Source organism: Delphinus delphis, chromosome 12, assembly GCF_949987515.2.
Source record: "Delphinus delphis chromosome 12, mDelDel1.2, whole genome shotgun sequence".
Taxonomy (NCBI): Eukaryota; Metazoa; Chordata; class Mammalia; order Artiodactyla; family Delphinidae; genus Delphinus; species Delphinus delphis.
The window spans coordinates 16,072,821-16,097,686 of NC_082694.2; the positions used below are offsets into that span (position 1 = coordinate 16,072,821).

At 39.3% G+C, this 24,866-nt stretch overlaps 1 protein-coding gene across 1 annotated transcript in view; it reads right to left on the minus strand.

Moving 5' to 3' along the window:
* KCMF1 (potassium channel modulatory factor 1) overlaps positions 1-24,866 on the minus strand; it is a 75,686-nt gene that overhangs the window by 27,033 nt on the left and 23,787 nt on the right. Inside the window, exon 2 of the mRNA XM_060027443.1 lies at positions 3,522-3,689. Coding sequence (XP_059883426.1) covers positions 3,522-3,689 — 168 coding nt within the window. The remainder of the gene's footprint in view (positions 1-3,521; positions 3,690-24,866) is intronic.

Genomic DNA, 24,866 nt, shown 5'->3' on the forward strand with positions numbered 1-24,866 from the left:
TAGCAGGAAGGACCCTAAGCATTCAGTTATTATAAATGCTAACTTGAATGGGGAACTACCACAACGTACTCTGCCCAACTTGGTTACTGAAGAACTGACCAATTAGTGAGAGTCTGTGGGAATAATTTGTTTGCCTGATTAACACATGCCAAGGAATAAGTATTTTTCTCTATTAGGAGCACAAAAGGAAATGCAATTGAAAGTACACTTAGTATGTTATGTCACTTCATTACAAAGATCTCATTATTTAACATGAAACAAATACCTACTTTAAGAGGATATGATCGTTTTTGTGAGAAGAGAAAATGAAAGAAAGTGTTTACTACATGGTAGATTCGTGCACATTCATTTTTAGGGAAATTAAGACTATCTTAAAAATATTTACCCATTACATATATATTGACCATTTATTATATGCATAAGACTTGCCAAGTGAATTTGGGGTAGGTGGAGACAAACATAAAAAAAAAAAGAAGAGAACTTTCTTACCTGATAAAGGGCATCTACAAAAAACCCAGAGCTAACATCATACTTACTGGTGGAAGACTGGAGGCCTCCCGCCTAAGACCAGGAACAAGACAAGAATGTCCACTCTTGCCATTTCTATTCAATATTTTACTGGAGGATCTAACCAGAGTAATTAGGCAAGAAAATGAAAGGAAAGGCATCGAGATGGAAAGGAAGAAGTAAAACTATCTCTATTAGCAGATGACGTGACCCTGTATATCAGCAAACCCCAACCTTTTTGGCACCAGGGACCAGTTTCCATGGATGCGGGTGGGGTGGGGGTGGGGTATGGCTTTGGGATGATTCAAGCACATTACATTCATTATGCACTTTATTTCTATTATTATTACATTGTAACATATATTGAAATAATTATACAACTCATCATAATGCAGAATCAGTGGGAGCTCTGAGCTTGTTTCACTTGCCACTCACTGACAGGGTTGTTTTTTTTTTTTTTTTGCGGTACGCGGGCCTCTCACTGTTGTGGCCCCTCCCGTTGCGGAGCACAGGCTCCGGACGCGCAGGCTCAGCGGCCATGGCTCACGGGCCCAGCCGCTCCGCGGCATCTTCCCGGACTGGGACACGAACCCGTGTCCCCTGCATCGGCAGGCGGACTCTCAACCACCGCACCACCAGGGAAGCCCACTGATAGGGTTTTGATATGAGTCTGCAAGCAATTGATTTATTATGATCTCTGTGCAGTGAAACCTCTCTGCTAATGATAATCTGTATTTGCAGCCGCTCCCCAGCACTGGCATCACCGCCTCAGCTCCCCTCAGATGATGATGTGTTAGATTCTCATAAGGAGCGTGCAACCTAGATACCTTGCATGTGCAGTTCACAGTAGGGTTCCCGCTCCTATGAGAACCTAATGCTGCCGCTGATCTGACAGGCAGTAATGTGAGCGATGGGGACTGTCTGTAAATACAGGTGAAGCTTCGCTTGCTCACCCGCCGCTCATCTCCTGCTGTGAGGCCCGGTTCCAGTAGCTGTGGGGACCCCTGCTGTATATAGAAAATCCTAACGAATCCACTAAAAAACTATCAGAACTCATAAACAAGTTCAGTAGCATTACAGGATACAAGATCTATATATAAAAACCTATTCTTTTTCTGTAATTTGCAATGGACAATCCAAAATAAAAATTTTAAAAAATTCCATTTACAAAAGCAAAAAGAATAAAATATTTAGGAATACACTTAATGAAAGAAGTGTGAAACTTATCCTCTGATAGCTACAAAATTTTGCTGAAAGAAATGAAAGATGACTTAAATAAACAGAAAGATAGCCTAAATAAACAGAAAGATACCCCGCATTCATGGGTTGGCAGACTTAATAACATTGCTCTCCAAACTGATCTACAGGTACAAAACAATTCCTACCAAAATCCCAGTTGGCTCCTTCGCAGAAACTTGACAAGTTGATCCTAAATTCACATGAAATTCAAGGGATCTAGAATACCCAAAACAACTTTCAAAAAGAACAAAGCTTGAAGACACATACTTTTTGATTTCAAAGCTTACTACATAATTGAGACACTGTGGTACCGGTATATAGGCATATAAATCAATGGAACAGATTGAGAGTCCAGAAATTAAAACGGACATTTATGGTCAATTGATTTTTCTTTTTTAACAGCTTTACTATCTTTGACATATAAAAATTGTATATATTTATGGTATAAATATGTTTTCACATATGTATACACTGTGAAAAGATCACCACAATCAAGCTAATTAACATCTCTATTACCTCTACATAGTTACCATTTTGTGTGTGTGTGTGTGTGTGTGTTGAGAAGATTTAATTTAAGATCTCCTCTTTGAAAATTTCCAGTATACAATACAATATCGTTAAGTATGGTCACCATGCTATACATTAGATCTCTGGAACTTATTCATCTTGCATAACAAAACTTTGTACTCTTTGACCAACACACCCCAATTTCCCCTTTCCCTCTGGTCAACCGATTTGCAACAGTAATGCCAAGACAATTCATTGGGTAGAAAATAGTCTTTTCAACAAATGACGCTGGGACAACCGGATATTCACATGCCAAAGAATGAAGTTGGAACTCTACCTCATTCCACACACAAAAATTAACTCAAAATGGATCAAAGATCTAAATGTAAATACTAAAATTATAAAACCCTTTGACGAAAACATAATTTTAAGTCTTTATGATCTTGGATTAGGCAATAGTTTCCTAGATATGACACTAAAAGCACAACAAAGGAAAGAAACAGATAAACTAGACACCATCAAAATTAAAACTTATGTGCTTCAAAGCGTACCATCAAGAAAGTGAAAAGACAACCCACAGAATAGGAGAAAATTTCTGCAAGTCATTTATCTGCAAGGAACTTGTATATAGAATACACAAAGAACTATTAAAAGTCAATAATAAAGGACACATTACCCAATTAAAAAATGGGCAAAGGATCTGAATAGACATTTCTCCAGAGCAGATCCACAAATGGCTAATCAGCACTAGAAAAGATGGTCAACATCACTGGCCATCAGAGAAATGCAAATCAAAACCATGTGAGATACCACCACTTCACCTTCACACCCACTAGGATGGCTATAATCAGATAATAACAAGTGTTGACTAGTAAGAAATTATAGCATGAAACATTTAAAGCTTTTCTTATGAATTGACAGTGCCTTCTAATCAACTGTAGAAATAATCTGCTTCCTGATAACCAGAGCAAGAAGACTTGTGTATTGTTAGCAAGAACAGTCAGTTTAAACTTTATTCCTTCTTTACTGAGGCACTCTTCCGTTTCATACCTTGCCGGTTGTATTTATTTCTGAATGGCTTTCATAAATAAACTATAAGAGGAAAAATTACTTAGAATATAAAAGTAAGACTCATGTTATTTTTAATGAATTTGGAGCCTCATGTACGCTACTGGGGACAGTTTTAGAACATTTTGCCTTTACTTCTTCATACACATACACACAAAGTTCTAAATGATAATTCATTAAAATTTTAATTAAATACGTACCAAAATCTACCCTTGTTAATATGCACTGCATTGGGTGGTCAGTTGTATGCCTTGTTGTTGTTGCACCACTTTCATAACAAGATGCACAAAGATCGTAATCGTAGCAAATTAAACACTTATATCTGCGACCTCGAAAATTTCCTTTTAAACATGCATCACAGCTGACACCTATAAAAAAAAGAAATATCATTAATCAGCAGCCGTAAAAGGCCACTCTCCATTTCAATTTTATAAATAAAAAAATATGCATTTAATCCCAGATTTCCTTTCCAAAATGACTAAAAACAACACAGTAAAATGATATAGGAATTTCCAACTACATGGTGGATTTGTTCCCCTGATTTACATTCCTAATGGAAATAACTTAAAATGTTTCAAAAAATGCAGAGAAACGTTTTAAATGCCTTGATGAATTAGCAAGAGGGTAAAACCCAAGTGAAAGAGGAATGGTTAAATGGAATCACTCAAGAAGTGGGCATCTATTTGGAAAAATCTGAGCTTAAATTTTCACAGCATTGCAGGACAGACACAGGAAGCAAAGACCAAGGTCTGCCACGGCGGGCTGTCTGAACAGGCAACTCCTCATAAAGCTGAGACCCTAATATACCCTCAGTATATGGGTGAGCTAGAAACCCTCCCTAGGGGATTACAAAACTTACCCGTGAAATCCCCCTCTCCCCAGGCACAAAACAACAACAACAACAACAAAACCCTGAAAAGTTATAACTACAAACCAGTCCAGACTTCTTATAAGTGGAGAGCCCAAATTCAGACTCCCAAATGGTTCTCAGGTCAAGAATTTAATTTAAAGTGGTCCTAAATTAGTACTGCCACCAGGCAGCTGGCAGAAATAAAATTTGAAGGAATGACAGCTCATACACAAAATACCAACAAAAAACAAAACACCATCAGAAAGTAGCAGAAACAGCAGAATCAGAATGGCAAACAGTTTATAACAGAATCGAATATCAAATAACACTTAACAGTTTAAAAGAAATAAAGAAGAGCTTGAAGAGGCAACCAACAGATTTGAAAATGAACTATCTAGGTATACAAAAAATTAATTAAAATTTAAAACTCAATAGGCAGGTTTAATTAATAGTAGGAAAGCCTTTTATTCACATGTGATATGCTTGTTTATACAGAAAACCCCAGCTAAATTATTGAAATTAATATTTTAAGCAAGTTAGCTAAATACAAAAACCAATTTAATAAAACACTGATTTCTTCACTCAAAGACAAATACTGGTATATTTTTAAAACGCCACTTATGATTCCACTTATATGAGGTACTCAGATTAGTCAAATTCACAGAAAAAACAACCCCCCCCCCCCAAAAAAAACCCAACAAACCAAAATAGAACAGTGGTTAGTTACCAGAGGCTGGGTGGAAGGGAGAATGGGGAGTATTGTTTAATGGGTTTCAGTTTGGGATGATAAAAAAATTCTAGAGATGGACAGTGGTGATAGTTGCACAACAATGGGAATGTACAAATGCCACTGAATTGTACCTGCAAAAAGGGTTAAAATGATATGCTGTGCATATTTTACCACAATAAAAACGTTATGTCATTTGTAGTAGCATTTCTGAAAAGTGCCTATGAATAAAGCTAACGAAAGGGGACTTCCCTGGTGGTCCAGTGGTTAAGAATCCACCTACCAATGCAGGCGACGCAGGTGCAATCCCTGGTCAGGGAACTATGATCTCACACGCCATGGGGAAACTAAGCCTGCGTGCTGCAACTGGAGAGAAGCCCGCACGCTGCAACGAAGATCCCGCATGCCGCAACTGAGACCCAACGAAACCAAAAATAATAAAAATAAAATAAATAAATTTAAAAAAGCCAACCAAAGATATGCAGCCCTTTATGAAGTAAATTAGTAAAAATGTGTTCAAAGACAAAGAGCTTTAAAAAAATAAAAATACCAGGTTCACTGACTAGAAGGTTCAACATAATAAAATATCATTCTCCCCAAATTGATCTGTGGATTCAATACAATTCTAATAAAAAAAATCACAAAAGAATTTTTTGTGGAACATGATAAGCTGACTCAAATTTTTACACAATTTGCAAAGGGTCAAGAATAGCCAAGATATTCCTGAAGAATAACAAGATGCAGGGATTTGCTTAACATATCAAGAGCTACTATAAAGCTACAGTGATAAAGATAGAATGGCATTGGCATAGAGACAGACAAACTGACCAAAGGAACAGTATAGAAAGCCCCCAAACAGATGCACACATGTTGAAATCTGTTTCATGACAGTAAGGTCACTAGAGATCAGTGGGGAAAGGAGAGAGTAGACAATAAATGGTACTAGGACAGGTGATCACCCATATATGGGGAAAATAAAATTGGATCTCTTTCACAGATCCTACACACAAGAACCAGTTCCAAATGGTTTAAAGACAAACGTGAAAGGAAAGTGAAAAAATCTCTGAAGACAATGTAGGGAATATTTTTATGAGCTCAGAGTAGGAAACAATTTCTTACACATACACACACACACACACACACACACACACACACACACACACACACGCCCAAACCATAAAAAGATATATTCAACCACGTTAAAATTAAGACTTTTCCTTCACTTTTAATACCCGAGAGTGACAGAAGAGACAAGGCCCAGAAACTGGTGATAAATACAACATACGTGACAGACAGAAGTAAGGAATACATTAAGGAACTCTCACATATCAGTAAAAAATGACCAACATCCAACAGAAAAATGGGCAAAGACCTCAATGGGCACTACAAAGAACAACAAACACAACTGGCCAATAAATATATGAAAAGACTCTCATCTCATTAGTCATCAAAAAAGTGCAAATAAAACCATCATGAGCTATCATTTTACATCTACCAATCTGGCAAAAGCTTGGAAGTCTGTTGATATCAAGTGCTAGAGAAGACAAGGGGCAACAGAAACTCTTCGACGCTGCTAGTGGGAACACATATCTGCACAACTACTTTGCAAATTTTGTTCATATTCTAGTCAAGTTAAACATGTACAATTACTGTGACTGCAATTTCACTCTTAAATCTATTCCCTGGGGAAACTTTTGCCCAGGAGCACCAGAAGAATGCAAAAGAATGTTCAAAGCAGTTTTGGCAACTGGAAAGAAAAAAAAAAAAGGCTGTTAACAACCCAAAGGGCCATCAACCGTCCATTATAGAATGAATTAAAAACGAATGAATGATAGCCTAAAAGAGTGGGTGAAGACAGGCATACAACCAAACTAAGTTATAAAGCAAGTTGGAAGATAGGTGCCATGGAGAAAAATAAAGCAAAACAGGATAAATAGTGTGGACAAAGAAAGCTTCACTGAAAAGATGGTGGGCAAAAAGATGGACTACTTCAAAATCTGCCTATTCAAAATAGCTTCCAAGCATGACAATGCTTTTAGCACAGCACTGAAGGTACTGAAAAGGGGTAAGTATCTATTCAGATTCACAAATGAAAGTTTAATGTAACAGGGTACAATAACTTTGTCAAACAAAATGTAGTGTGAACTGAGCTAAAGAGGTGCCTGAAAGGCAAGCTCAGTTTTGAACACTAACTTTTCGGCATGTCCCATCCACCATTACTCTGCGGGCCCCACTTTTCTTTCTGTGGTGGGGATGCCCACCGACAAGTATAAATGAACAAAGCTTAAGGCGACTGGGGATGGTGATATTGCCAAACACTGCATCAGTTTCAGTAGGGACATGCTGATGATGCCTGTCCCTTGCCTGTTCTACTCGGCTGATAAAATTCGAAGCTATCTAAATCTAAATGCTCCCCTAAGGGGTGAGGATGTCGAGTGGTGTCAGGCTTCACCTACAATCCAGCTGGAGTTCAGTAACTGTTAGCCCTTTAAGAAACTGAGGTCTTTTAAAAAATTACTAACTTTTTTTTTTTGCGGTACCCAGGCCTCTCACTGCCGCGGCCTCTCCCGTTGCGGAGCACAGGCTCCGGACGCGCAGGCTCCGCGGCATGTGGGATCTTGCCGGACCGGGGCACGAACCCGTGTCCCCTGCATCAGCAGGCCGGACTCTCAACCACTGCGCCACCAGGGAAGCCCTATTAACTATTTTTGATGGAATCATTTCTAAAATGTATGTTTTTGGGGAATTCCCTGGCGGTCCAGTGGTTAGGACTCCGTGCTTTCACTGCTGTGGGCGCGGGTTCAATCCCTGGTTGGGGAACTAAGATCCCGCAAGTCATGTGCCTCTCCCCCCACCCAAAAAAGACATTTAACAACTTTTGTGATTCAAGGTCATTATTTCAAACACAAATATATATTTCAGTCTGACCATTAAACATTATATTAGGTAAGTTCTCAGCAGGGTTTCTTACAACATAAGTAAGAGTAACTTTAATAATAATCTATAGCAGCAAGTATGTTATAGAGCATTTGTTTTGGTGAAGAGTGTACTATGAATAAGAAGTCGGAAGTAAAAATATTTTATCACATATAATTTTCCAGACAACCTGCTACTCCTTCTCATTGTAACAGCTCTGCCAATTTAATACTTCTAATCTGTCATCATAAGCTTTAGTCAATATCTCACTTTAGAGACGATTCCATACCACCTCTCGACAGTAGCTCGAAGTCTCTGAATAGAAGCACAGAAGCATGCATAGGCTTTGCCACAGTTTCTCAACAGTAACCCGGTCTCCCTCTGCCCCAACTCGAAATTACTAAATCTCATGTAGCTTTGAAAAGAACCCCAGATTTCTCACTCAAAACAGAACCTCTTCCAAGTATACCTGTCAGAATTCACTCTATAACACAGACTAACAAAATGTGCTCCCTTTGTGTCTACTACAGGTGCTTTCCTATCAGGGAAACAAGCCAGCTCTTCAATGCACAGTCGCTTGGTTAATAACAATGTTCTACCTGGTACCAGGAGACTCAGGAAAATCTGAAACAGAACATATACGTGGCATATGTAAAACGATCAATTCCTTGATAGGAAGAATGAAGTTCCTTCTGGTGAGATAACAATAAGATATATTTAAGATGCTAAGAACTAAAGTTCCTATGCAAGAGGGAGGGGGTGTGGGGATATATGTATACATATAGCTAATTAACTTTGTTATACAGCAGAAACACAACATCGTAAAGCAATTATACTCCAATAAAGATGTTAAAAAAAAAGTTCCTATAGAAAAATATCATTTATAATAGAAACAAGAATTCAAATATTGTCAAATAAAATATCGCCTTGAGAGGCAAGGCTGGAGAACCACTATGTGTTAGCACTGAGATCTCCTGGATTTAAAAAATGTTAGGTGTCAGTTACTCTATACTATATACACCCTGCAAAAACTGAGTTAACCAAATAATAAAATACGCAACTCATCCTTGAATAATCTAGCTTTAGCCATATTGTCATAAACAAATTCGGACAGTCACTACTTTGTAACATGGCAACTAGCACAAGCTACATCTTTTTTTTTTTAAATTTTATTGAAGTATAGTTGATTTACAAGGTTGTGTTAATTTCTGCTGTACAGAAAAGTGATTCAGTTATACAGGTATGCAGTCTTTTTCATATTCTTTTCCATTATGGTTTATCACAGGATATTGAACATAGTGCTATACAGTAGGACCTTGTTGCTATACAAGTAGGACCTTGTTGTTTACCCATCCTATATATAACAGTTTGCATCTGCTAACCCCAAACTCCTGATTCATCCCCGCCCCCACCCTCTTGGCAACCACAAGTCTGTTCTCTGTACCTGTGAGTGAGTCTGCTTCCATTTTGTAGATAAGTTCGTTTGTGTCGTATTTTAGATTCCACATATAAGTGATATATGGTATTTGTCTTTCTCTTTCTGACGTACTCCGCTTAGTATGATTATCTCTAGGTCTATCCATGTTGCTGCAAATGGCATTATTTGATTCTTTCTTTATGGCTAATATTCCATTGTATATATGTACCATATCTACATCTACACAAGCTACATCTTAAAGTTATGGTGGGATATTTGTGATTCCCCATCTGACCAAGTTCACCTAACAAGACAAACAAAAATGCTAGGAAATACAGCTTATCCTCAATTTTGACACGCCCATGTGTGAAACTTACATAAAAAGAATGGTGTATATCTGACAACCCCTATCTATAATAGGTATATCTGAACACATTCAAACCCTCAACACTTACCTTTATATTTAGCAGTTCTGTAAAATAAATACATAAAAGCTATGAACTAAAATCAAAGGAAAGAATGCCCTCTAGTGGGAACAGATGTTTAAAAATCCACCGAAATAATATGTAAAGTCTTTTTTCTTTCTTAATTTTCTAAAATAAACAAAGGTTTATTTACTTATATATATATTACGTGTACATTAAATATACATTTATGTATCTTTTAAAAGAAAAACCCAAAGGTTGATACAGCTTTTTCTTTTGATTTGAACGAATTTTTAGGTAGGGAACAGAGAGGTGGTGGGAAGGGAAGGTCGACAAAGGGAAAGCTATCTGTCAAGATACACAGTGAAAAGAAACACAACAGGAAGAGACTCCATCCACCTGAATTTGAAGCCCTGGGATTATTCAGCCTTTGCCACTGACAATCTATTTTGACTTCTAGATGCCATGTAATTTGGAGAGAAGGCTCTCTTTTTACTTCAGTGAATTCTCTCTTCAGGCCCTATGCATCTCTAAATAAGTGTGACTTTTAAAAAAAGAATGTGTGTGTGTTACATGCTATAGAACAATTTTAATATTAAGATCTGCACAGAGAACTATGCCACTAAAATAACTTGACAATGATAAGGGCAATTCCCAAAGAGGCTCTTTGCATTTAGATGGTTGAAGAATCATGCAACCTTCTGAAGAGGATCTCAGATGAACACAAGCAGTTAAAGAAATGAACTATTATAATTCAGTGAACAGCAGAAGTAGCCAGAATTAAAGAAGATGATCAATGGATATTTCTAGAAGCAAAATTGCTGGAACCTAAGACAAATTTTATAATGCTTCACAAGCTGGGAGCCTAGATCAGGAGTAGAAAGCTTTCCCCCCTTCTATTAAAGAAACATTGGGGGGCTTCCCTGGTGGCGCGGTGGTTGAGAGTCCGCCTGCCGATGCAGGGGTCGTGGGTTTGTGCCCCGGTCCGGGAGGATCCCACGTGCCGCGGAGTGGCTGGGCCCGTAAGCCATGGCCGCTGGGCCTGCACGTCCAGAGCCTGTGCTCCGCAGGGGGAGAGGCCGCGGCAGTGAGAGGCCCGCGTACCGCAAAAAAAAAAAAAAGAAACATTGGGGGAAATAGAATCAATCATGCCTTGCAAAGGTAAAGTAACTCTAGGAGTTTGTTTCTTTTTAAAGAAAAAAGAAAGCCCTACTCAATTATTTTTAGAATTAGGAGCAGAATCCCGCACCCCCCCCCCCAATTAAATACACACGTAATTCTATACATGTTTATTAAAAAAAAATCTATGCCATATGATAAAGGGAGAGACTCAAAAGGAGATGGGTTTCCCTGGTGGCACAGTGGTTGAGAGTCCGCCTGCCGATGCAGGGGACACGGGCTCGTGCCCCGGTCCGGGAAGATCCCACATGCAGCGGAGCGGCTGGGCCCGTGAGCCATGGCCGCTGAGCCTGCGCTCTGCAACGGGAGAGGCCACAACAGTGAGAGGCCACAACAGAGAGAGGCCCACGTACAGCAAAAAAAAAAAAAGAAAAGACCTTTAGGACTTCCCTGGTGGCTCCGTGGTTAAGAATCCGCCTGCCAATGCAGAGGACAGGGGTTCGATCCCTCGTCTAGGAAGATCCCACATGCCGCAGAGCAACTAAGCCCGTGAGCCCCAGCTACTGAGCCTGTGCGCCTAGAGCCTGTGCTCCACAACAAAGAGTAGCCCCCGCTCGCCCCAACTGGAGAAAGCCCGCGCGCAGCAATGAAGACCCAACGCAGCCAGAAATAGAAAAATTTAAAAAATAAATAAAATAAAAAAAAAGAAAAGACCTATAGTTAAAGAGACGCCAGGGGCAGAGAAAAGAGAAATCAGAAGGAGCGTATACACCTGGGGAGGGTACGATTCAGAAGAACAAGGGCAGGGTGATGGCGAGGAATTTTATGGAAAAACATGGAACAGCCTGGTAAATAGATCTTGTAGTATGTGTGTTCTTCACACTTAGCAGACTTGCTTGAACCTGTGATACATTTACCCGGCCATTTAAAACAACCTTTTCTGTACTGGGACTCAGCTTTCTAACTTCCGGTTTATTGTTTTCAGGTGGAATTCTACAAGTTTGATGACATGTAACAATGAGGAGCAGCCACCTATCCTTCCACTACTATCTATTCTGCGCCAAGATACAGCAGTGAGTAAAGGTCTTTGCTACACAGAGCTATAATACTCCAGTGGTAATAGCAGCAACTTCCATCACTATTTATTGTGTGCCCATTTTCATAATTACTTTATTAATCCTCACAACAAAGTCATGAGGTAGTTGGAAAATACGATAAAACTTCTTTCATGGCTGTGGATGATTCCAAGCTAGTTCATGTCTGTTCAACAAAGTGGACAGAAAGGCAGGGGTTGGACATTATATTTAAGGAGTTCCTTATGCATTTTTTCAGAGGGAAGTTTAATTCATTTCTAAAAGTTTTTAGTGTAGTGAAATTTGGTCCATTTTGGAACAACTGGCTGTTTTCCTTGGTTTTAAAGAACTGTTCTATGCTCTTATTTCGTAGAAATGCATCCCTGGCCTGCGAACAGAAACCTACCTTAGTAACAATGGACTTGCTCATGAGTAAGCTTAGTTAGGAATAGTCTTTCAGAACCTCTCATCTGGAAATAGAGAAGCTTCTATATTACTCAATCTACTATTATACTCAGCCATGATTAGAGCTATTTTCTGACTCACACATAAAACGAAGGAAGAAGAGGTGTGTAAGGAATGCCTGGGACAAAGTGGGAATTCAGTGGGTATCTGCTGAATGAAGTGGATGAAAAGAGAAAGGGACATTTTCCTAGAGTATTTAGATAAGAGCTCAAAAGAGAGAAGGGAAACAAGGATTAATGTGTGTCTATAATAGACCTCTTGATGTAAGAATGACTGAATGATGAAAGTAGGGGAGAAAAAGAAGGGACTGAACAACAGGTACTTGTTTCCCGTAGGAGAAAGGAAAATTAAGTCAGCAAAAATGCTGTGCCGAATACTTCTAGGCATCAGCCCCCATTCGGCAACATTAGCCCAGAAGAGCTTGGCTGCCAGCTGTATAAACGAAGGGTCTGTTCTTGGGAAGCAGGTTTTTTATCAGCCACAGATTGTGTTAACAATTTCATATATAAAAGCCAAAACTAAAATCTCAATATTTCCAAATATGTGTGCAACTCCATTTAGTTGCTATAAACAATGCACACTAATCAGAAACACTGCCCTGTTTTTTGTTTTGTTTTTTTTTTTTTTGGTACACGGGCCTCTCACTGTTGCGGCCTCTCCCGTTGCGGAGCACAGGCTCCGGATGCGCAGGCTCAGCGGCCATGGCTCATGGGCCCAGCCGCTCCGCGGCATGTGGGATCTTCCTGGACCGGGGCACGAACCCATGTCCCCTGCGTCGGCAGGCGGACTCAACCACTGTGCCACCAGAGAAGCCCTGCCCTGTTTTAAAGACCCTCCAGGCAGGCCTACAGGGCAAGGGCAGAAAGCTCTAGCCCTCCCAAAAAGACAAGTGCCCTTAAAGAAGGTGGTAATTTTTATTAAAATATCTAGTGATTACATGAGCATTTTGCAGAGCCTTGTAAAGGAGAACACTAGTAAAAAATACATTACGTTTCAAACCTATTGGGATCCGTCTGAAAAATTAAAGCCCTTAAAACAGGTATAAAATGACACAGGCGAGAGAGAGTCATGGACATATATACACTAACAAACGTAAGGTAGATAGCTAGTGGGAAGCAGCCGCATGGCACAGGGATATCGGCTCGGTGCTCTGTGACCGCCTGGAGGGGTGGGATAGGGAGGGTGGGAGGGAGGGAGACGCAAGAGGGAAGAGATATGGGAACATATGTATATGTATAACTGATTCACTTTGTTATAAAGCAGAAACTAACACACCATTGTACAGCAATTATAACCCAATAAAGATGTTAAAAAAAAATGACATAGGAGACTCTCCCTCAGATCATCTCCACTAACCAATTAGTGTTTAACTGACCTTGCTGCCTCAGGCACCTGCTAAGGGCTTGGTCACTGAACTGTTGTTCTTCTTTTACAGATGAATAAACTGAGGCCCACAAGCACTATGCAGCTTGCTCCTAGGGCGCACCATCATGAAGTGACCAACGGTGATGACGATGAAGGGTTACCTACTAAAGCAGATCATCTGACAACAATTAATCTGTTTTTTGTTTGTTTCAGAAATGGATGTCTTTAGAACTTTTATTTACTATGGCATAGAGATATACATTTAATGTCATGTTTATTATTCTTCCCTTAATTCTTTATTTTGTGAGAGACTTTAATTTTACCTACCACATAGCTTCTCTAAAATGAAACCCTGAGATTGAGGAATTACTTTCAGGCAGGTGTTTTTACATATACATATATATATATTTCCAGAGGTTGATAATTGATCAAACACAGCTCTACCTAAAGTCACTATTTTGTTAAGTTCTTATTCTAGAGTAGTGTTCTCTTAACTTTTTGAAAATCCATGTCCTATATTGGTAAATGTTTAAAAACATCACCATCTCTTTTATTTAAAATTTCAGGGACTTCCCTGGTGGCACAGTGGTTAACAATCTACCTACCAGTGCAGGGGACACGGATTCGACCCCTGGTCTGCAAAGATCCCACATGCCGCAGAGGAACCAAGCCCCATGTGCCACAACTACTGAGCCTACGAGCCACAACTACTGAGCCCACGCACCATAACTACTGAAGCCTGTGCTCTGCAACAAGAGAAGCCACCAAAATAAGAAGTCCGTGCACCGTAGCAAAGAGTAGCCCCCACTCACTGCAACTGGAGAAGGCCCGTGTGCAGCAACGAACACCCAACGCAGCCAAAACCAAAACAAAACAAAGACAAAAAAAAAAACCTTAAAAAATAAAAAAAATAAAATTTCAGTAAGCAAGAAACATGTCAGGCCTCACTCTTTCAAATCACAGCAGAATATCAATATGACTCAAATATATAATTTATTTTTCTTTTTTGGTCTTTTCAAACATAAGGAAATCTGGCATACACACATCTTCAGACATGGGAATCAACAACCTATTATACGTGACATAATCACATAATGAAATTCTAGAACATCGTACTCCAACAAACTGCTATTATCATGTATAAGTCCCCACAAAAACAAGTTGTAAAAGGATACAAACCACATGGAAGCATTTATGTAAATTTTAAAATACACAATACTCTATAATTAGAGTTTATGGACACATACACATGTGGAAAGCATGCTGAAATGTGAACGGAAAGGATACACACCAGCTCCAAGAAGTGATGGCCTCTGGGAAGTAGGGAGAAAAAGGAAGGAAACAGAATGGAATCAAGAAAGGGTACAAAGTGAAATTCGTCCATATCTGCAAAATCTTTCTTTCTACATGTTTAAAATGTTTCGTTAAAAACTCCACGAAAACCTAACACAGACAAAACTCCCCCAATCCCATCTCAACTTGTACAGTAGCATGGAAGGTTGACAGGATGGCTGGTTTTACACTGAGGTATAAATGGGTAAAATAGTTGACCTAATGAAATTATAGAATAAAACTAATGTTTTTTGGCCCCAGAGATGGATTCTATATCCCGTACTTGTTAATTCTTGCTGAAGTATCAACTAGTCACTGAGTTTCAAGCTAAGCGTTCACAGAATGACTTCTCCCAAGCACAGTGTATAATCTGGGTACGCTAGGCACTGCACAGACAACGTGGACAGCGTACTAGTGGGCACTGACACAGGCTGAAGTTGCTGTTTAGAATGCCTTCCCATTGCATAGTTGGCCAATGCAGTACAAAGAGCAGTAGGGGACCTCTTGCCTTTCCTGGAAAGACAGACTACATATATTCGTGAGAGAGAAGAATGTCATTTTAAACAACTAAAGGGTGAAACATACTTAATGGGATTTGCCACCCCCCCACCCCAGAACATCCTGCCTATGGTTTAAACACTTTAAAACTGATCTTCTGCAACTGTTTTAGGGAAAGGGGAAGAAAACCACAAGATGAATAGGGAGGGACCAGAAAACATACTATTTAATAATTATTTGAGCTAGAAATGTCTGCACATTTATTTGTGATAAATTCACAGTCTGCACATGACAGCCCTTTCTATTATAGTGTAAAGGATTTGTCCTGAACGGATATTAGGAGATAATTTTGTATTAAGTTACTGTAACAACATTACTTCAATGAACACAAGTTTCTGAGCACCTATAGGCCCACTTAGTGTTTAAAGTTTAATAGGGAATAAAGATAAGTAAACAAGCAATTAAAATAGAGTATGAAGAGTAAGTGGCAGAGAACTATGGGAACACATCCAACAAATAAGAGCAATATAAGATGACCTGTTCTAGTTGGGAGAGTACAACAGAGCCCCACAATTAGCCTCACCCTGACACAACGCTTCATATCAAGCAGTCCCTGAGGTACCTTCTCTTCAAAACACTGAAACACAACTTCAGGTCCCTTTGTTCCATGTTTCCTCCACATAAAGCAATTACTCTAAATCCGCTCTCAGAAAGCCACTACACAGCTTAAGACAAGAATCAAGTCGCTTCTGGGACTTCCCTGGTGGCGCAGTGGTTAAGAATCCACCTGCCAATGTAGCGGACACAGGTTTGATCACCAGTCTGCGAAGATCACATATGCCACGGAGCAACTAAACCCGTGCACCACAACTACTGAGCCTGCGCTCTACAGCCCGCGAACCACAACTACTGAGCCCGTGTGCCATAACTACTGAAGCCCATGCGCCTAGAGCCCATGCTCTGCAGCAAGAGAAGCCACTGCAATGAGAAGCCTGCGCACCACAACGAAGAGTAGCCCCCACTCACCACAACTAGAGAAAGCCCGCGCACAGCAGCGAAGACCCAGTGCAGCCAAAAATAAACAAATATAAATAAATAAATTTATTTAAAAAAAGAATCAAGTCACTTCTTCCTCTTTTCTTTTTTTTTTTGGCTGTGTTGGGTCTGTACAGGCTCTGTACTTGTGGCGTAAAGGCTTAGAGGCTCTGCGGCATGTGGGATCTTCCCGGACCAGGGACTGAACCTTTGTCCCCTGCATTGGCAGGCGGATTCTTAACCACTGCGCCACCAGGGAAGTCCCCTTCCTCTTTTCTAGGCGAACCGATTTTAAATCTAACAGGTCTTCAAAAATCCTACCTTCAACTGTTACGTTATGTTTGTGTCTGCTCTAGTTCCTTCACTGATTTTAAAGCAAAGAGACCTACAACAGATATAAAACTCTGGAGAGGACTAGGAATAACGCAAAGTACAGAGAATGCTCTAGCACTGGAAGAGAAAAAGCGGTTTATGTCTGGCTTAGAAAGCACACTAGCCTACTTTGGATGTTAGGTCTGAGGCGATCATGAGTCATGCAAGGTGCAAGGTACTGTCAAGTATTAGGTTGATCTTTGGGAGATTTCCTTTGAGAGAGGACATGTCTTTCTACCACTGAGAGTGACACACAACAGTATGGAATAGAAAGAAGTAAAGGACTAGGCATAAAGGCAAAATGAGAAAAATAGGCAGTGCTTGTATAGTCTGAAGCAAATCTCTAGGAAATCAAGTTAACTAGTACTTAAATATAAGTATCCGAAACTAAAAAACAAAATAAGACATTGGCTTTAACATAATTTATTTTTCTGGCCACATCGCACAGCCTACGGGATTTTAGTTCCCTGACCAGGGATTGAACCCGGGCCCTCAGCAGTGAGAGCACAGCGTCCTAACCACTGAACCACCAGGGAATTGCCTAACAAATATTATTTATATTTCTTCTTCCCTCTGTTTGTGAACATTTTTAGCCATTATTCTAAGCATGGCTCCAGTAGGGCACCATCCAGAAAATGCACCCAGGTTGACAATATATCCATAATGACTTGAAAATGCAACACTCAGAAGAATAGTTGCCCCACTTAAAAAGACTATGGCAATAACTACAACCTAAAAATTCAAGCACAAACTTCAAGAGCATGTAAACGAATAACTTTATCAGCAAGGATTTGAACCCTGCCTGACTGCGAAGAAATTACTTAACTGGTCTTTGCTGTCCTCATCAACTAAAGAAAAAAAAAAAAGCATATACTAATCTCTCTATATTGCAGGGCTGTAACAGGAACGTAAATGTTAATTTCTCTTCCCTTCCTTCACACTTCAAGGTTGTGTAAAGTAAAGTAGGGTGCTGGTTAGTACTACTGTTTCTCAGCTCCAAGTCTACCCTTCTCTATTCTTTTCTGCAATGATGGTCCAGGAGGTGGTCCTCAATGGGGTCATTTTGCCTCCCCAGGGGATAGCTGGCTATATATGGAAACATTTGGGGGTGGGGTGGATACTGGAATCAAGTGCATAGAGGCCAGGGATGTTGTTACTAAACATCCTACAAAGCACAGGATGGCCACCTGGCCCAAAATGTCAGTGGTGCTGAGGCTGAGAAACAATGGTCTAGGGTTTGCAAACTCAAGTTATTCATACTCCCTTGGCAGCTGGCTTCTGGTTCACGTTCTGCCAATGGGAGGTTAAAGAGGGAGAGAGAAAGCACCCCTCCAGCAGCAGAGGGGTTCTAGCACCAAGCTCTTCTGGCATTCTCATCACCAACCAGCTGAATCCACTCAAAGGCCAAGCACCAGCTGTGTAGAGATGGGCCTGGGGAAGTAGGAGTCTCTGAACTCCTAAATTCTAGTAACCCCATCTTTCCCCTTTTTGCAATGATAGAAATATCTCTTTATCCGTGCTGTCCAAAGCCATCAGTCTTTAAAAATCCCTTGTCAACTTACAGAGCCTAGAAGCAGTGCTGGTCCAGCAGCAATGAGCCCACCAAGCAACCAGATCTTGGTTTCCATTATCCTCCACTAAGAGGAACCAGAGCTCCTTGGAGAAATGGATGATTCCAGAGGTTAGGACAGGGTGAGTACGTGAGGAGCCTGTAATGTCTAAGGTCTAGAATGAATGATCCAGAAAGAGGGTACATGTCAAAAGGACACAGAAGAAACCTGAATGGGGTTTCCACTGTCCAAATCTGGGATAATTTGAGCATCAAAATCAATAATAAAAAAATAATGCCCACTGAATAATACAGAAATCCACGTGTCCACACTGATATGAATGAAGAAATAAATTAAGGAGAAGGAAACAGGAAAAAAACGTCCATGTAGTAGATATGCTGACTAGAATTTACATTCCAACTCCTAGTTCACCAGCACTGGACCTGCACTGTCCAGTATGGTAGCCACTAGACGCATGCGATTATTTAAATGTAATTTATTAAAATAAAATAAAGGGAATTCCCTGGTGGTCCAGTGGTTAGGGTTCCACACTTCCACTGCAGGGGGCACGGATTCGATCCTTGGTCAGGGAACTAAGATCCTGCAAGCTGCACAACACAGCCAGAAACAAACAAACAAACAAAAACAAATAAAATTAAAAATTCAGTTCCACACTGAATTGCACAGCTGCATTTCAAGGGCTCACATGGCTAGTGGCTATTGCATTGGACAACAGTGCACTGGACAGTGGCATTTAAGACTGAACCATAATTCTGTGATGATAAGGTCTAGAACAGATAATAAGGTAAGACCTAATTTTGTTCTTTTCTGAAAATCTTAAAATCTAGTATTGGAATTTAAAAAAGACAATTTCATAAGAATAGGGACAACACAAATAAATAATAGCAACAAAATTTTGGAAGCTGGGAAGCAGATGGATGAGTGGTAATGGAGTTAGGAGGTTGGAGAAAGCTGAATCCTTGTATGGGTAAAGGGGGAAGCAAAAAAACCACCCAATTTACAGTACACATTCAACAAAATGTCTAGGACTGGCAGCATCAGGTATTGCTGGAACTTGGATTAGAGTGGAAATCATTTAAAGATGAAAGATGTAAAAACTCTTCCAGAAGCAGTTAAATTTGTAAGTTGCCTTTCCAACATATTCTACTCCAAGTGGAAATAGGAAGTTTATTCATTAAAGAGGGTAAAACAGAGGGCCTCTGACCTAGGGAACTCAAGGCACTGTTGACAACAGAATAATATGCAAGTATTACTGAAAAGAGAAGAGTCTGAGTTAAATCTTAACTAAATTATTTCCAGAAGGAGAAGGTGCAGGAGGGAAAGAGAGAGAATAGAACGTTAAAGAGAAGAAAACTGGAACCCAAATCTAGACGTTTCAATATCCTGAAAGTGACCTTACACATAAAGGAACTAGAAAAAGAAGAACAAACAAAACCCAAAATTAGTAGAAGAAAAGATATCGTAAAGATGAGAGCAGAAATAAATAGAGACTAAAAATACAATAGAAAAGATCAATGAAACTAAGAGCTACTTTTTTGAAAAGATAAACAAAATTGATAAACCTTTAGCCAGACTCATCAAGGAAAAAAGAGAGAGGGCCTAAATCAATAAAATCACAAATGAAAAAGGAGAAGTTACAACTGACACCACAGAAATACAAAGGATCATAAGGAATTACTACAAACAATTATATACCAATAAAATGGACAAGCTAGAATAAATGGACAAATTCCTAGAAATGTATAATCTGCAAAGACTGAATCAGGAAGAAATAGAAAATATGAACAGACCAATTACCAGTAATGAAATTGAATCAGTAATCAAAAAATTCTCAACAAACGAAAGTCCAGGACCAGACAGCTTCATAGGTGAATTCTACCAAACATTAACACCTATCCTTCTCAAACTATTCAAAAAAATTGCAGAGGAAGAAACACTTCCAAACTCATTCTACAAGCCTAGCATCATCCTGATGCCAAAACCAGACAAAGATATCACACAAAAAAAGGAAATTATAGACCAATATCACCAATATCATTGATGAACACAGATATAAAAATCCTCAACAAAACACTAGCAATCTAATTCAATAATACATTAAAAGGATCATACACCATGATCAACTGGGACTTATCCCACGGATGCAAGGAGGGTTCAATATCCACAAATCAATCAATGTGATACACATTAACAAACTGAAAAATAAAAATCATATGATCATCTCAACAGATACAGAAAAAGCTTTTGACAAAACTCACCATCCATTTATGATAAAAAAAAAAGAACTCTCAGCAAAGTGGGTATATAAGGAACAAACATCAACATAATAAAGGTCACATATGCATCATACTCAATGGTGAAAAGCTGAAAGCATTTCCTCTAAGATCAGGAACAAGAGAAGGATGCCCACTGTCACCACTTTTATTCAATATAGCATTGGAAGTCTAGCCACAGCAATCAGAAAAGAAATAAAAGGATTCTAAATTGGAAAGGAAGAAGTAAAACTGTCAGTGTTTGCAGATGACATGATACTATACATAAAAAAATCCTAAAGACACCACCAAAAAACTACCAGAACTCATCAATGAATTTGTAAAGTTGCAGGACACAAACTTAATATACAGAAATCTGTGGCATATTCTATACACTAACAACTATCAGAAAGAGAAATTAAGAAAACAATACCACTTAAAATCCTATCAAAAAGAATAAAATACCTAGGAATCAGCCTAACTAAAGAGCTTAAAGACCTGTACTCAGAAAACTGTAAGACACTGATGGAAGAAATTCAAGACACCACAAACAGATGGAAAGGTATACTACGTTCATGGATTGGAAGAGTTAATATTGTTAAAATGACCACATTACCTAAGGCAATCTACAGATTCAATGAATTCCCTATCAAAATACGATTGGCATTTTCCACAGACCTAAAGCAAACAACTCTAAAATTTGTATGGAAACACGAACTACCCTGCATAGCCAAAACAATCTGAGAAAGAAGAACAAGGCCAGAGGAATCATGCACCCTGACATCAAGACTATACTACAAAGTAATCAAAACAGTATGGTACTGGCACAAAAACAGACACATAGATCAAGGGACCAGAACAGGGAGCCCAGAAATGAACCCACACTTATATGGGCAATTAATCTATGACAAAGGCAAGAATATACAATGGGGAAAAGACAGCCTCTTCAATAAATGCTGTTGGGAAAATTGGATAGTTACATGTAAAAGAATTAAACTGACTACTCTCTAGCAACACACAAAAATAAATTCAAAATGGATTAAAGACTTAAATGTGGGACTTCCCATCTGGTGCAGTGGTTAAGAATCTGCCTTCCAATGCAGGGGATGCGGGTTCGAGCCCTGGTCAGGGAACTACATCTCACATGCATGCCACAACTAAGGAGCCGGTGAGCCACAACTAAGGAGCCCACTGGCTGCAACTAAGGAGGACATGTGCCGCAACTAAGGAGCACACTGGCTGCAACTAAGGAGCGCACATGACGCAACTTAGGAGCAGGTGAGCCACAACTAAGAGCCCGTGAGTCGCAACTAAGGAGTCCACCTGCCGCAACTAAGACCCAGTGCAACCAAAAAAAAAAAAAAAAAAAAAAACAGTAAGCTCTTTGACATTGGTCTTAATAGCATTTCTTTGAATATGTCTCTTGAAGCAAGCAAAACAAATGCAAAAATAAACAAATGAGACTACACCAAACTAAAAAGCTTCTGCACAACAAAGGAAGCTATCAATAAAGCGAAAAAGCTGCCAAGTGAATGGGAGAAGATATCTGTAAACAATATATCCGATAAAGGGTTAATATCCAAAACATACCAAAACCTCACACAGCTCAACATTAAAAACAAAACAAAAACCCAATTAAAACCTGAATAGATATTTTCCCAAAGAAGATATACAGATGGCCAACAGGCACATGAAGAAAACACCCATCATCACTAATCATCAGGGAGATGGAAAACATTATGGCGACTCCTCAAAAAATTAAAAATAGAACTACCATACAATTCAGCAATTCCACTCCTGGGTATTTATCTGAACAAAATAAAAACACTAATTAGGAAAGATATATATACCCCTATGTTGTTCACTATAGCATTATTTACAGTGGGCTGGATATGGAAGCAACCTAAGTGCTCATCAATGGATGAATAGGTAAAGAAGATGTGGGGTGTGTGTGTGTGTATGTATACATACATACGTATATATACATATGTATAAAATGGAATATTACCCAGCCATAAAAAGAACGAAATCTTGCCATGTGTGACAAATGGATGGACCTAGAGGGTATTATGCTAAGTGAAATAAGTCAGACAAACACTGTATTATTTCACTTATATGTGGAATCTAAAAAACAAATGAACAAACATAACAAAACAGAAACAGAGCTACAGATGCAGAGAACAAATAGGTGGTTTCCAGACGGGAGGGGGTAGGGAAAGGAAAGAAATAGGTGAGGGAGATCAGGAAGTACAAACTTCCAGTTGCAAAATAAACAAGTCACAGGTATGAAATAAACAGTGTGGGGAATATAGTGAATAGCTATGTAATATCCTTGCATGGTGACAGATAGTACCTAGACTTACTGTAGTGATCATTTTGAAATGTACTGAAATATTGAGTCACTATGTTGTGTAACAGGAACTAACACAGTATTGTAGGTCAATTATACTTCAAAAACAAACAAACTCATAGAAAAAAGAGATCAGATTTGTGGTTACCAGAGGCAGGGGGTGGGGGAAAGGGGAACTGAATGAAGGCAGTCAAAAGGTACAAACTTCCAGTTATAAGATAAATAAGTACTAGGGATGAAATGCACAACATGACAAAGATAATTAACACTGCTGTGTGTTATATATGAAAGTTGTTAACAGCGTAAATCCTAAGAGTTCTTAAAACTTTACCCTGAAAGCGAGAAAATGGAGGAGAGGAAAATAATCAACAGAATAATTCAAGAAAACTTTCCAGAAAAGAGGATATAATTGACAGACTGAAAAGACCCATACAGTACCGAACAAAATGGATAAAAGGAAAGCAAGTAATCACATTTCAAAAGAGCAGGCTTAAGGGAGATTCTACCACCTTCCAGGAGAGGGAATAGGGGAGGAAGGAAATAGAGGTCACACACAAAGATCAAGAATTTGATATGTTCAACAGGAACACTGGACTCCAAAAGGTAATACACTAATGTCATCAAAGTTCTAAAGGAAAGAACTTCCAAATTAAAATTATATACTTTGCAAAGTTATCATTCATGGATGAGGGTAGTATTAACAATATTTTCATATTTGTTAAGTTCTTACAAAATTACTCCCAGTGCACCCTTTCTCCAGAAACTACAGAAGAGTGAGAAGAGGAAATAATGGGGAGATCGAATCTCGGAAACAGGAGATCCAAAATAAGAGAGAAGCAACTAAAATCAGCAGGAAGATGGTGAAGTGGGAACCCCCAGAATGACAGCCATGCAGTAGCTGAGAACAACTTGTCCACAACAGAGCAGTGACACTCAAAAGCCGTGCACAATGAGTGGCCACCGCCCAGATCCTGAGGCCACAGTACTGTTTGTTTTACACTATTTACTGAAGTGGAACACCATTTAGAAAAATACACAAATCATAAATACGCAGCTTGGTTTTCACGAAGTGAACACATCCTGCGTAACTAACACCCAGATCAAGTTAACAGAACAAAAGTCTCCCTTACGCCCCTTCTGGTAGTAACTACCCCAAGTTACTATCCTGGCGTCTAACATCTTGGATTAACTTTCCCTGTTTTTTGTGTGTGTGTATGTATGTGTACGTGTGTGCGTGTATGTGTACATGTGTGTGTGTATGTGTATATACACACACACACACACACATACAGACTTACATAGCATACCTGCAGTGCTTTCAAAGTCACTCATGCACATCTGAGTTACCAATGTGCACATTCCTAGCTGAGCTCAAACAAGTGGCCGCTCTGCCTTCTTGTTTCAGTTCATCCTGTAAACAAGCATCCTTTTCATGGTCTATGTACTGTCACGTTTTTCAACTTTCTGTATTGTTTGTAGGTGATCGCACTGTTTAAAGTGGCCCCTAGTGAAGTGCTGAAGTGCTGTCTAGTGTTCCTAAGCACCACAAGGCTGAGAAAATATGTGTTAGATAAACTCTGTCCAGTCATGAATTATAGTGCTGTTAGCTATGACTTCTATGTTTATGAATCAACTGTATATTAAGTAAGGTGTCTTTCAACAGAAACACACAGAAAACAAGGTTATGTATTGATCTGTTGATGAAACTGTGACCAGAGGCTCACAGGAACGTAGCCCTGTATTTCTACTGGAGCATTGGTTGAGTATTTGCTACTTCA